At 52.2% G+C, this 12,483-nt stretch overlaps 2 protein-coding genes and 5 non-coding genes across 9 annotated transcripts; 1 reads left to right on the top strand and 6 right to left on the bottom strand.

Moving 5' to 3' along the window:
* Positions 1 to 1,361: 1,361 nt before the first annotated feature.
* IDH3B (isocitrate dehydrogenase (NAD(+)) 3 non-catalytic subunit beta) lies at positions 1,362 to 6,585 on the top strand. Of its 3 annotated transcripts, XR_006386142.1 has the most exons (13): positions 1,362 to 1,469; positions 1,602 to 1,682; positions 1,791 to 1,889; positions 1,992 to 2,112; positions 4,001 to 4,061; positions 4,138 to 4,270; positions 4,375 to 4,508; positions 4,600 to 4,702; positions 4,799 to 4,945; positions 5,182 to 5,276; positions 5,400 to 5,460; positions 6,134 to 6,336; positions 6,452 to 6,585. XR_006386142.1 is itself a non-coding variant. In XM_044263333.1 (12 exons), exons 1-12 carry the CDS (start codon positions 1,434 to 1,436, stop codon positions 6,530 to 6,532), a joined length of 1,152 nt encoding a protein of 383 aa, XP_044119268.1. In that variant the 5' UTR covers positions 1,362 to 1,433; the 3' UTR covers positions 6,533 to 6,585. The 3 variants fall into 3 exon arrangements, 2 of the variants coding, with proteins under 2 accessions (XP_044119268.1, XP_044119267.1); XM_044263333.1 differs by lacking the exon at positions 6,134 to 6,336; XM_044263332.1 differs by lacking the exon at positions 6,452 to 6,585 and having other exon boundaries at positions 6,134 to 6,408.
* On the bottom strand, positions 6,581 to 12,206 carry NOP56 (NOP56 ribonucleoprotein). The gene is made up of 12 exons (XM_044263331.1): positions 12,162 to 12,206; positions 11,910 to 11,999; positions 11,427 to 11,541; positions 10,340 to 10,501; positions 9,976 to 10,174; positions 9,431 to 9,618; positions 9,201 to 9,352; positions 8,926 to 9,026; positions 8,419 to 8,567; positions 8,065 to 8,186; positions 7,734 to 7,871; positions 6,581 to 7,040 (listed from the first exon to the last, which is right to left on the bottom strand). Exons 1-12 carry the CDS (start codon positions 12,162 to 12,164, stop codon positions 6,666 to 6,668), a joined length of 1,794 nt encoding a protein of 597 aa, XP_044119266.1. The 5' UTR covers positions 12,165 to 12,206; the 3' UTR covers positions 6,581 to 6,665.
* On the bottom strand, positions 7,943 to 8,013 carry LOC122916669. Its single transcript, XR_006386287.1, has one exon. It is a non-coding gene; the product is annotated as a small nucleolar RNA SNORD57 (small nucleolar RNA).
* On the bottom strand, positions 8,281 to 8,351 carry LOC122916670. Its single transcript, XR_006386288.1, has one exon. It is a non-coding gene; the product is annotated as a small nucleolar RNA SNORD56 (small nucleolar RNA).
* LOC122916686 lies at positions 8,778 to 8,863 on the bottom strand. Its single transcript, XR_006386304.1, has one exon. It is a non-coding gene; the product is annotated as a small nucleolar RNA SNORD86 (small nucleolar RNA).
* On the bottom strand, positions 9,733 to 9,863 carry LOC122916679. The gene has a single exon (XR_006386297.1). It is a non-coding gene; the product is annotated as a small nucleolar RNA SNORA51 (small nucleolar RNA).
* LOC122916687 lies at positions 10,663 to 10,730 on the bottom strand. The gene has a single exon (XR_006386305.1). It is a non-coding gene; the product is annotated as a small nucleolar RNA SNORD110 (small nucleolar RNA).
* Positions 12,207 to 12,483: the final 277 nt, after the last annotated feature.

Below are 12,483 nucleotides of genomic sequence, written 5' to 3'. Positions count from 1 at the left end.
AATTACAGAGAACCTAACTAGTGTGTGGCTTTCAGTGTGTGTCATCTGGAGGTGCTCGTTAAAAATGTATTTCCTGGGGTCCCCAATCTTGAGACTCAGATTCTGCAAGTCTGGTGTAGAATTCCTAAGTCTGCTTTTTTTTTTTTTTAAGAAAAAATTTTTAAAAGATTTTTATTTATTTATTGGACAGATAGAGATTACAAGTAGGCAGACACGCAGAGAGAGAGAGAGAGCGGGGGAAGCAGGCTCCCCACTGAGCAGAGAGCCTGATGTGGGGATTGATCCCAGGACCCTGGGATCATGACCTAAGCCGAAGGCAGAGGCTTTAACCCACTGAACCACTCAGGCACCCCCTAAGTCTGCTTTTTAAACAAATGCCCCTGGTCCACTTGGACAGGAGATCCAAAAATCACACTTCTAGAATACTGGTTTAGGCAAATCCTCCCTTGCCATTTTGGCTTTAGGCACGTCACCTGTAAATGGCAAGTGAGTGGAATTTTTAAAATCAGTCGGGGAGCCCCTGACTGGCTCAGTAGAGCATCTGTCTCTTGATCTCTGGGTTGTGAGTTCCAGCTCCCTGTTGGGTGTAGAGGTTGTTTAAAAATAAAATCTTAAGGGGTGCCTGGGTGGCTCTGTGGGTTAAAGCCTCTGCCTTTGGCTCAGGTCATAATCCCAGGGTCCTGGGATGGAGCTCCACATCGGGCTCTCTGCTCAGTAGGGAGCCTGCTTCCTCCTCTCTCTACCTGCCTCCCTGCCTACTTGTGATCTCTGTCTAATAAATTAAAAAAAAAAATCTTTAAAAAAATAAAATCTTAAAAAAAAATCAGTTTAAAATTCCCCTTTGGTCACACTTACATGCTTGACATAATTTCTGTCTCCAGTTAATCGTCCTGCCCAGGGTAGTTGAGGCCTGGGACACACTATTGGAGCACGAACAAGGCCACATAGGAAAAAAACCAAGAAACTTGATTAATACGGAGTAACTGGGCCGGCTAGGAGACTGCAGGAGAAACCAGACAGACACCTTCCCCCGTGGGCTATATTGTGTTCATGTACTCTTTTAGTGCCTCATACAGAGAGAAACAAAGACATAGACACAAAAACATGAAATGCCAGACTCCTTGTTGTTTCTCAACCCGTTGAACTCAGGTACTCGCATGAAATCGCATATTGTCCTTCGGTGTTAGTTTCAGCATAAATATGGAGCCTGAAAACCAAGCAACAGAGCACTTGTGTCTCCCGTCAGGCTCCAGGGCAAGAAGTAAGCAGAAGACGAGGAGGGCGCCAGAGACGCAGGAGAGGACAGGTGGCGCTGGTGGAAGGAAGAGAGAACCGCCCGCTGCCCCTCACCGCCGTATGGCGCGGACCGGAAGTCGGGGTGCCGGGCCACGCCGGCTTCTGGCGTCACTTCCCCTGGACTTCCTGCTGGAAACATGGCAGCTCGCATAGGTGTCCGCTGTTTGACCCGAGTGAGGCCCGGGGTCAGGTCGGGCCGAGGGCGGGCGGGCGGGGGAGCGGCGGGATTGTACCGGGTTCACAGCGGCACTCGGGGGCTGGGACTCCCATACCCGACCTCACAGGCGTGTGCGTCTGTGTCGCAGGCTCTGGTCGCCGCCCCGAACCCCGGGGCATGGAGGAGCCTGTGTACCTCGGCCGTGGTGCAAGCCGCCTCGCGGAGCCAGGTAAGGGCAGGTCCGACTCCTGCCTACCCACTCCACTGACCCCTCATTCCCTCTCCCCGGGAGTCTGAGCCCTCGCCGCAGCTCTAGCTCTGACGGCACTGCTTCCAGGCTGAGGACATGAGAGTGGAGGGAGCCTTTCCCGTGACTATGCTGCCAGGAGACGGCGTGGGGCCCGAACTGATGCACGCTGTCAAGGAGGTGTTCAAGGTGAGGGCCCTGGGGGAATCAGCCAGCACGGACTATGGCGTGGGTTGGAAAGGACTGCTTCCTCGATCCTGACCTAGAGATTTTTGGTACATGTCCCCAAAGGCTGCCTCTGTCCCAGTGGAGTTCCAGGAGCATCACCTGAGCGAGGTGCAGAATATGGCATCTGAGGAGAAGCTGGAGCAGGTGTTGAGTTCCATGAAGGAAAACAAGGTGGCCATCATTGGTATGTATGCTCTCTTGCTACGCCACCCACGTCTCCCTTAAAGTCATGTGAGCAAATATTCTTTAAGCTTCTTTCCGCACATGCTAACACATTAAGTCCCCCAAGCTCCCATCACCATTTTGTGGCTGTTTGTTTCTTCTGTCTGTTAACTCAGGAGTTGAGAGATCATGTGAGCTGCCTTTGCAGGAAGGCATCAAGGTTTGAAGTCTGTCAGGGGCTCCATCATGGGTCATCAAATCTTGTTCATTGTGTTTCTAGAATGCCTCTTCTAGCTGCCTCTTTTCTTCTGTCTTCCCTTCTGCTTCTTTGCTTTAATCTCATTTGTTTGTTGTTTGTTTTGGGGGCTTCTGGTCCTGCCCCTACAGTCCTCCATCTGCATCTCTTCTTTTGGAAAGACCAACATGACCTTGTCAGGCCCAGCCTTAGCTTAGGAAAGTAAGTTTTTCATAAGCTGACTCTCTCACTTCTTCTGCCTTTATTTCCACAACACTTGTTCTGTGCTTTGGTCACACTGGACCATTAGTTTCCAAATACGTGTACTATCTTGACTATCTTGACTTTTCTGCCCAGAATGTTCTTTCTTGGATGCTACCTGTTAGATTAGTTCTCACTTACTCTATTACAGTTTCCTAGGGCTACTGTACAAATTGCCTCAAAGCTAGGGGCCTAAAATAACAAATCTGTTCTGACAGTTCTGGAGGCCAGAGTCCCAAAATTAAGTTGTTGGAAGGGCTTCCTCTGAAGGCTTCAGGGAGAATGCTTCTTTGCCTCTTCCGGCTCCTGGTGGCTCCTGGTGTTTCTTTCTTGACTTTGAGATGCATCACTACGATCTCTGCCTCAGTCATCCTATGGCTTTTCCCTCTCTGTATCTGTGTATCTGTTTCTCTTTGTTTTCCTGTAGGAAGACTTACTGGATTTAGAGTACCCTAATTCATGTTGATTTCATCTCAAGATCCTTAATTATGTCTACAAACCCTATTTTCCCAAATAAGGGCACAAATAAGATCCAGGAATTAGGGTAAATGGTAATGGACATACCATTTTGAGGTTACTATTCAACCTACTGTACTCACTTAACTAAAGGCTTGGCTGAAATGCCAGCTGTTCTGTGACATTTCTAGATGTTACCAGAGGGAATTTCTACTCGGGGTTCCTGTACATGACGTTAATATCTTGCCCATGGTATTTATCATGTGTTTTGTATTTGTCTTCCCCAATGTATTGTCAGCCCCTTGAAGACAGGAATTGGGTATTGTTTTTTGGTTGAAATCCCTAGTGCCTGACGCATGACCAGTATTGAGTAAGTGTCAGTTGAAAAAATGTCAAGTAGGTAGACAGGCATACATCAAGAAAGGTTATAGGTTCCTTAGCATTGTTTTTTAGCCTATTAAACCCAGGCTCTTTGAGCACATGAAAATGTTTTCTGTCCTCCTTTTAGGTCACCTTGAAGTTTCATCGTAAATTAAATAGAGTAACTAAAAATAAAACACTGTTTTGTTTTGTTTTTTAATTAACATATAATGTATTGTTTCAGGGGGACAGGTCTGTGATTCATCAGTCTTACACAATTCACAGCGCTCACCATAGCACATGCCCTCCCCCATGTCCATCCCCCAGCCACCCCATCACTCCCACTCCCCTCCACTTCAGCAACTCTGTTTGTTTCCCGAGATTAAGAATCTCTTATGGTTTGTCTCCCTCTCTGTTTTTGTCTTATAAAACACTTGTTTTAACGGCATTTTTCTTTGCCTCCAGAGGCACTTAAAAGTCACAGATTTGGGAGTGGGAGAGGAGTCTGGGTTGCATCTTGTCACTGAGAGGATCAGACATTGATCTGGCTTCCCTTGGGCTTGGTTTGTGCCCAACCCTGACCCCTTTGTTTATGCAGGAAAGATCCATACCCCGATGGAATATAAGGGCGAGCTAGCCTCCTACGATATGCGGCTAAGGTAGGTGGTGGGGGCCATGGGTCAGAGGAGTCCTGGAGCACCAGACATGGTGCTAATGGCTCTGCCCCACCCCCAGGCGTAAGTTGGACTTGTTTGCCAATGTAGTCCATGTGAAATCACTTCCTGGGTACAAGACTCGACACAACAATCTAGATCTGGTGATCATTCGGGAGCAGACAGAAGGAGAATACAGCTCCCTGGAACATGAGGTGAGGCCCTAGAAATTGGGGAGGTCAGGGGTGAAGGTGGGAGAGTGGCATAGCTCCTTCCCTTCTTTTCAGGGTCACCTGGCTGCTTCTCTCTTCTTACACAGAGTGCAAGAGGTGTGATCGAGTGCTTGAAGATTGTCACTCGAACCAAATCTCAGCGGATTGCAAAGTTTGCCTTTGACTATGCCACCAAGAAGGGGCGGGGCAAGGTCACGGCTGTGCACAAGGCCAACATCATGTGAGGGACATGGCTTTACATGGGATAGTCTCCCAGGAAGGTGGCCCGTTGCACTCTTGACTGACTTTGTTCCCTTTGTCCTCACGGACAGGAAACTTGGGGATGGATTGTTCCTGCAGTGCTGTGAGGAAGTTGCTGAATTGTACCCCAAAATCAAGTTTGAGACAATGATCATAGACAACTGCTGCATGCAGGTAATGTCCTCCCCATGTCTCTGCTCTCATGGTGCCGAGGAGGGGCCGGGAGCAGAACTTAATTCGCTTGTCCATGCCACACATTTTGCCCCCTAGCTGGTGCAGAATCCTTACCAATTTGATGTGCTAGTGATGCCCAATCTCTATGGGAACATTATCGACAATCTGGCTGCTGGCTTGGTTGGGGGAGCTGGTGTGGTCCCTGGTGAGAGCTACAGTGCAGAGTACGCAGTCTTTGAGACGGTGAGTGAGATCCCCACTTCCCCCAACTTTCTCTGCATGCCGGTCTTCTGACTTGAGGTCCCTTGATAGCTGCCTCCCAACGTGCTCCCTTCCTAAGTGACTGCTGTGCTCTGTCCCCTCCCCCGTGCCTCTTCTTAGTGTCCCTGGCCCGTTCTCTCTTCCCTTATGCCTCTCCCTGACCTCAGACTCTGCATAATGTCTGCCCCCAGTGACTCTAGTCTGCCCTCTGTCCACAGGGAGCCCGGCACCCGTTTGCCCAGGCAGTGGGCAGGAACATCGCCAACCCCACAGCCATGCTGCTCTCCGCTTCCAACATGCTGCGGCATTTGAAGTGGGTATCTCGAGAAGGTCATGGAGGTCTGGGGCAGGAGGCAGGGTGTTAATAAGGGGGAGCACAGTGGAGATTTGGAATGCCGTGGGGAGAATCTCAGTTCCTTCCTGTCCACATTGACAGTCTCGAGTATCACTCCAACATGATTGCGGATGCGGTGAAGAAGGTGATCAAAGTCGGCAAGGTGAGTTAGAGAGGCTGTGGGTTTCAGGGCCTTGGCACTCCTCTTTGGGGAACCTGAATTGGGGCCGCCTTTCCCTCCAGGTCCCCAGAACATCTTCTGCTCTCTGATCTTCCCCTGTTGCTCTCAGGGCTGTTCTTCACCTCCCTTCTCCTGGCTGTTTCATCCTCTGGCTCTCCTTTGCCTCTTGGTTACCGTCTGCTATTCCCTCTTTCCTGCTCCATCCATTGGCTCTTTTATGGCCATTGAAGGCGGCACTTGCAGCTCTTTATCCGGGGAGAGAGCCCAGGGGATGGAGGAGCAGAGGGACATAGCAGGCAGAATGAGGCCCAGGTGGCACCTTCACACCTGAAAGCCTGTCCCTGTCTGCATCCTTGGCCGCCTTTCCCTGCACCTGGTCTGATTTTCTCCAAGGCATCCTTGTCCTGTCTCTGATTCGCATTCTCCATCTCACTTCATGCTCAGCCTCCCTCCCATCCTGCCCCGGCTGCAGCACAGCTCCGAGAGGGGCTCTGGCCCTCCGCACATCTGGCCGCCTCCTTGCGACTGCCGCACTGCATCTTCTTCCTGGCCTTGCCATCCTTTCTTGGGATTCCATTTCCATCACATTGCCCTATCCCCCCTTCATGGGCTCTCTTCTCTTCTTCCCCACGGCTGTTGCCGGTGGTGGCTGTAGGTGCGGACTCGAGACATGGGCGGCTACAGCACCACAACCGACTTCATCAAGTCTGTCATCGGCCACCTGCACCCCCATGGGGGCTAGACCCCTTTATTCCCTCCAACCTCACAAGGACCATACTACCTACACCTCCCTTCAGTACAGTGGACCAGAGAAGAGTTCTTAAACCTTTAGACTATAATCATCTGGGCAGAGCCTAGGTTGTCCTGGGGCTGGCTTCCTTAGGGAACGGTGTTATTGGGTGGGGGCGGGGGGCGGGGGAGAGGTTAGGGATGGGGCCTAGGCCATAGGGATGATGCCAATTCTCCCCTACAGGTTCGAACTTCTGACATGGGTGGCTATGCCACCTGCCAGGACTTCACTGAGGCGGTCATTGGTGCTCTGCCTCAACCATAGGTCCCACCCATAACCATGTAAGGTGTTCAATAAAAACACATTATTGACTCTTGTGAAGTTGTTTTTTATTGGGATATAATGGTGGGTTGGGAAAGGGCATGGGGGCTATGCCTCCCACCAGGAAATGTCCGACCTAGTCTTCCTGGGCTAGCTTTCGGAGCTTTTTCTTTTTCTTGGAGCTGCTGCTCTTGCTGCCAGCAGCTTCCTCAGGCCCACTGCTGAGTGGCTCCTCCTTGGATGAGAATTTCCTCTTTTTCTTGGGGATGATCCTGGTTCCTGCCTCTTCAGCATCACTGACTGGTTCCTCTTTGGGGGCAGATTTCTTCCTCTTGGGAAGACTTACACTGCCAGCTGTCTCTTCAAGATCACTACTAACCAGCTCCTCCTTGGAAAAAGATTTCTTTTTCTTGGGTTTGGAGACAGGGACAGATGGGTCTTCCATTCCATTCTCCTGTGGAGTCTCCTGGGGCTTTTGCTTTTTCTTCTTTTTGGGTCTTTCATTTGTCTCCTAAAGAATGAAATGGGTATAAAACCATCATTCATTGTATGAACACACACATGCCTATTAAAACTGCTGCAACTAAGTAGTTGGGGCATAAAGACGTGGAAATGATGTGAAAATCTCCGTGTTTCTGGGATGGTTAACAGACATTGGAAATCCACCCCAAAGGTGACTCCCACTTAGAAAGGGAGAATGGTCACCTAAGCCCGTGAAATAGCTCCCTAGAGAAACCCACAACAGAACCATCATGCTATGTTGCAAAAGGGACCCTAAAAAACTTGACAAACTGGGCACTCCATGAAAAATCCCAGGGGTGGAGGGACCACGACATTGGACTGTGGAGACCCCTGCCCCAAGCCCCGCTAGGAAATGGCACCGCCTCCGGACACACGGCTGAGAACGCGCAGAGCAGGGATTTACACTACCCCCGGTTGAGGACTCCTGGGAGGCAGCCGAGGACAGAACACTTGCCCAGGGACCCGGTGTGCTACAACCAGCTCTCTGGGCTCCTGAGCCAGTTCTCTCAGCACCTATCTCCTTCCTATAGAATCAAGAGGTAGGTGAGATGTTTCAGGTCCTTCTTTCAGTCCAAAAGCCTGGACCCAAGACCATGGCTTGAGGTAGTACATCCTTTGTTCTGCTGTTGAACCCTACATCCAGGGTGTTCGCCCTGGGCTGAGGGCCAGGCTGCCTACTGACCTCACACTCCTCTGGGGTACTGCTGCTGTTTTCCGAAGATGCGAGTGCCAGGGCGGCCAGCCGTTTCTTCTCCTTCTTCAGCCGTTTCTTCTCCTGCTTCTCCAGCTTCCTAGCCATCTCAGCAGCCGCTTCCTCTGCCTGGCCCAAAGAAATGTGCTGAAGAGGCCCCGAAGACTGCAGGCTTTCCAGGCCTCCCTTCTGGCCTCACTGGATCAGGCTCATTAAATCAGTTTTTTGCCTCCACTCTACGAGGTCAGGCTGAGCCAGCTCATCACTTCCAACGGCCAGCTCTGGTCCCCCCCAACCGCCCCGCAGCAAAGTCCAAACTGACCTGAACCATTGCTTCCTTCATGACATCCAGATTCTTTCGTGGAATCTCTCCTGTCTCATAGAATGACAGCCGCTCCTCAACTTGCTCTCGAAGCTTCTCCCCAAATACACTTGTGGGCACCTCTAGATGTGTGTGTGTGTATGTGTGGATAAACAAAGCTTGTCAGCCCCTAAAGGGCCAGCTGCTCCCCGCCCGGTTTCCCCTCTACCCTCAGCTTCACTCAGACCCAAGGTATCAACACTCACTAGGTGAACTGCTGTTGACGAAAAATACTGCCATCATTGTAGAAGCTGCTAGGTAGTCAGCCTTCCCTCCCTCCCAGCCCCTTCTCCTCCAAGCCCCCCCCACCCATACCAGAGAAGCAATCAATTCGTGAGGCAATACTGCATTTGTTTGCCAGGTATCGGGAGATGCGGCCTTTGTTCTTGGCAGCTGCTCGGCCAATGAAGGTGGAGTGGAAAATGAGTCCATATTTTGGGGTGTTACCCCTTGTCTTCAGGGCTCTGGGAGAAGAATATTTAGTGGGGAGTTTTAAGATCAGAAATTCCAACCCTGCTAGCCAAGGTAGCTCCTCCCCTCCCCTGTACCCTCGGTGTCCAGAGCGAGCCTTAGGCCGGTGACCCCACCTTACGCCAACCCACAGCTCCCAGAAGCAGAGGGAAGGCATCCAATGTCGCTGACCTGGAAATCTGGTCCCTTTGCTGGGCCCTGGGAATCACTCAGACACCAGGACTGGCCATCACCCCCATAGCAGAGGTCTGTACAGGTCAGGGAGCCCTGGTCAGCCATCACTGTGATCCCCAAACAAGCAGTGGGCACCAGAAGTGGCACCTGAGTGCGGGCAGGTGCCCTCACTGGTACCTGAACAGGGCCTTTTCAGCCCCAAGGATCTGCACTGTGGACGCTGGATACTTGGCCAGGTTGGTGAGGCTGCCAGCATGAGCAATGAGACGTGCACCTACCTGGAAAAGGATTCAAGGAATTAGAGAAGCTGGAACTGCCTATCTACCAACTGCCTAATTCTGCTTCACCCCATCAAGTACAGCTGGGGAACATAACAGAGGGTCAGGAAACACAGCAGTATGGACCTATGTGGTAACACTCCTTGGCCCTGTTTTCTGCTCCCTGTGACGCACCGCTTCCCCAATCAGGGCCGAGAGGCTGGGGGCCACTTGGCTCATCTTGGACCGCAGGTAAGTATGCAGGCTCTGGCGGTACTCTGACAAAGACACCACACGGCTGGAGAAGCTCTCGATGTTTATCAAATCGATGGCCGATATGTCCATGCCTAAGGGACACCCAGTGTGAACGCAGGACCAGATATTCATAGCCCCAAACTTATCTTGGCCACCAGGGCTGTACTGACCCATGGAGGATCGCGAAGCATCCAGAATAGCCTTAGCCTTGGCCCCGTCCATCGTCAGCTCTTCCAGCTTCTCTAGCTTCTCTTCATTCAGCTCTCTCCGGTTGCCAATGAACTGAGCAAGGCGGCAGTATGTAGCGTTGTCGTTGATGATCTTCACCAGCTCAGGAAAGTGATACCCATACCACTCCCTGCAAAGGGCCACAATCACTCCCAGCCGAGAGGGTAGGTCTCAAAGCCTCAGCCCTCTCCATAGCAATTCTTTACCCAGAGAAAAGGATCAAGACCAGTACAAAACCTCAACTTCATGTCCCCCCATTCACAATACAGTCCAGGCAAAGAGCCTGGGCTGGGGTGTATATGGGTGGATTTACTCTGCCTCCTCTTTCTGTACAGTCAGTGTAAGAACACAGCCTGTGGTAAGCACCGGGAGGCTCGCCCCACCCCATGTTGTTCTATCCACAGGAGCCAGTCCTGATTTTAGCATTCCAAATTCGCTAAACCACAGGGCAAAGACCCCATTTCTCAGGGCTTGCTTGGCACTTTACCTGACACGCATGGAGAAAGTATTGATGTCCTTATCCAGCTGGTCCAGGAGGCTGATGGACTGGATAATCATATTATCCACCCGGTTCACATTAAACTTAACTTTGGCACGAGAATAGCTGTGTCCCAGCCCCAACTGGGCTTTACAAGCAGACAGATCTGTTAGACCCTTCACCAGGTTGTGGAAATGCAGACGAACCCCTGGAGGAGGGCAAGACAGTGAGCTAGAGAAGGCTCTAAGCCACCTCTGGCACCCATGGGTGCCAGCCAAGCAGAGAGGCTTCCCAAAAGCAACCTTAAGCACCCTGATTAAGTTTGCAGATCCCCCTCCTCCAAGATGTCAAGAATGCTAACAGGTGGTCCCACCTCTCAGGATCTCAGCTATCACGCCTCCAGTCTGGCAGTTGTACCCTAACTCCTCTTGTATAGCAGCACCAATCTTGGGGTCTCCAACCCCCAGGAGCACTTTCTTCTTTTTGGATGGCAGGTGAGTCTCCAAGAGCAGGCGGAGGTCCTCATGAACAACACCTCAAGGCAAAGAACAGAGCTCCCACTAACATGCTGAACAATGCTTACATCATATAAGGAATCCTTGCCCCTTAACCGCTGATTAAGTGACAAACGGATCCTATGTTGGTCCCACAGAGCATGCGGAGATGGCATGCCTATATTCTTCCTTGCTTCAGGCTTTGCTCAGAGACATGGACACATCAGTGACTGCACTCAGGGGATTGACAGACTCAAGTCATCACTGCAAAGCCTGCATCAACCACAGGATGTACAGGACTAACAGCACGTGTGTTAAATATAGAACGGAAACCTTAAACATCCCCAGGGGCACTATGGAGGCAAGTATTTAGTATTTGATTTGCCTTCTGGGGCCAAACCTTTTTCTTGGCTCTTCTGTGTCAAAATTGCCTTTTCCAATTACTTCAACAATGACCAAAGAACCACCTTCAGCATTAAATTACGCCTCCCTACCAGATTTCACTTAATCAATTATCACTCACAAAGCCTAGGCCTGGATTATGCACCTCAAATATTTAGTATACCATACTATCCAGACCTTGGGCTCTGTTTTTTGTTTGTTTTTAAGGATTTTTATTTATTTATTTGACAGAGACATGAGACAGGGAACACAAGCAGGGGGAGTGGGAGAGGGAGAAGCAGGCTTCCCCCCAGCAGGGGTCTGGACGTGGGGCTCAATTCCAGAACCCCGGGGATCATGACATGAGCCGAAGGCAGATGCTTTAACAACTGAGCCACCCAGGCGCCCACCTTAGGCCATTTTAAGCCACATCCTGTACCCGCCAAATACTGCCCAACATGCATCAGATTTAGAATAAATGAGCCAAGGAGATGAAAATGCTACCACAAACTCCCATGAGGATAAAAGCAGCAGCAACTGAACCTCCGCTCATCTCTCTAAAACACTTGGTTGTGGCCGACTCACCTTCGGACACAGCGTTGGCATTTTCCAAGGCAACCTGGGACGAGGCAAAGGGACAAAAGGCCACGAGACGAACGATGTTATGGAACTTGCCCAGGTTGAGCACGCACTCCTCTACCTTGGGGGAGAAGAGAGCATAAGTGGTTTTCTTCCCTCGCTCTTGCCTCTAGGGCGCAGTAAAGCAGCGGTTTCCAGCCCCGGTCACAGGTATCAAGCAACCGCACGCTTCGTAAAATGAGCCGATTACAGGCAGGCCCTAAATCCCGGTCCGCTTCACCGTACGGGGTGGAGTCCGGGGGGCTTACTTCTAAATACTCCTAACGTGACCCTAGTCGCGAAAGCCGGTATGGACCCCCGGCTCTGGGGGCTTTCTGGCCCAGTGCAACCCCTGATGTGCGGCCGGCCACGTGGGAGGGCGCGGTGCATGCTGGGGCACGGGGGCCCGAGGGGCTGCGACGAGGCCGGTGAGTCCGCCGCTTTACCCACCTGCGGCAGCAGCAAGCTGATCTCCTCCACCTCCTTTAGCGCCAGCAGCGCGTAGCCGACCGCGTGCTCGAACAGCACGTGCAGCAGCACCTGCAAGAGAGCCGCGGCGCGAGCATCAGCGCGGTCCCCGCGTTCGCCCGTCGTTTCCCAGGGCAGGCTGCGGCCCCGGCCCCAACCCCGGCCCGGGCTCCCGCCCGCGCCCAGGCCCAAAGCTCGGCCTTCATCACAACCACATGCACAACCACTCCTCACCATGGCGCCTGCTCCCGACCCGGCTCGCAATGCGGCGAGCGGGCTCTGGCGCGCTGAACAGGGCTCCGGAGGCCACGCCCCCGAGCCGCCGGCCAATCACAGGCTGGGGACGATACCTTTGCGGGCCTTCGGAGGGGTCCGCCTCGGTGGTATCGTCCGGAGCGCGGGAGGGGGAGCGCGGGCGCGCGGGTGGCCTTCCGGTTTCTGCTGCGGCGCCGGCCGGCGTGGTTGCCGGGGACGCGCAGGCTGGTACCTGGCCCTGCAGGCCGCATAGGGGTCCTGGGAAGTGCTTTCCCAGATATTACAACCCCTCGGGTGTTCA

Source organism: Neovison vison, chromosome 8 (genome assembly GCF_020171115.1).
Source record: "Neovison vison isolate M4711 chromosome 8, ASM_NN_V1, whole genome shotgun sequence".
Taxonomy (NCBI): Eukaryota; Metazoa; Chordata; class Mammalia; order Carnivora; family Mustelidae; genus Neogale; species Neogale vison.
This window is presented reverse-complemented; position numbering and strand designations above follow the sequence as displayed.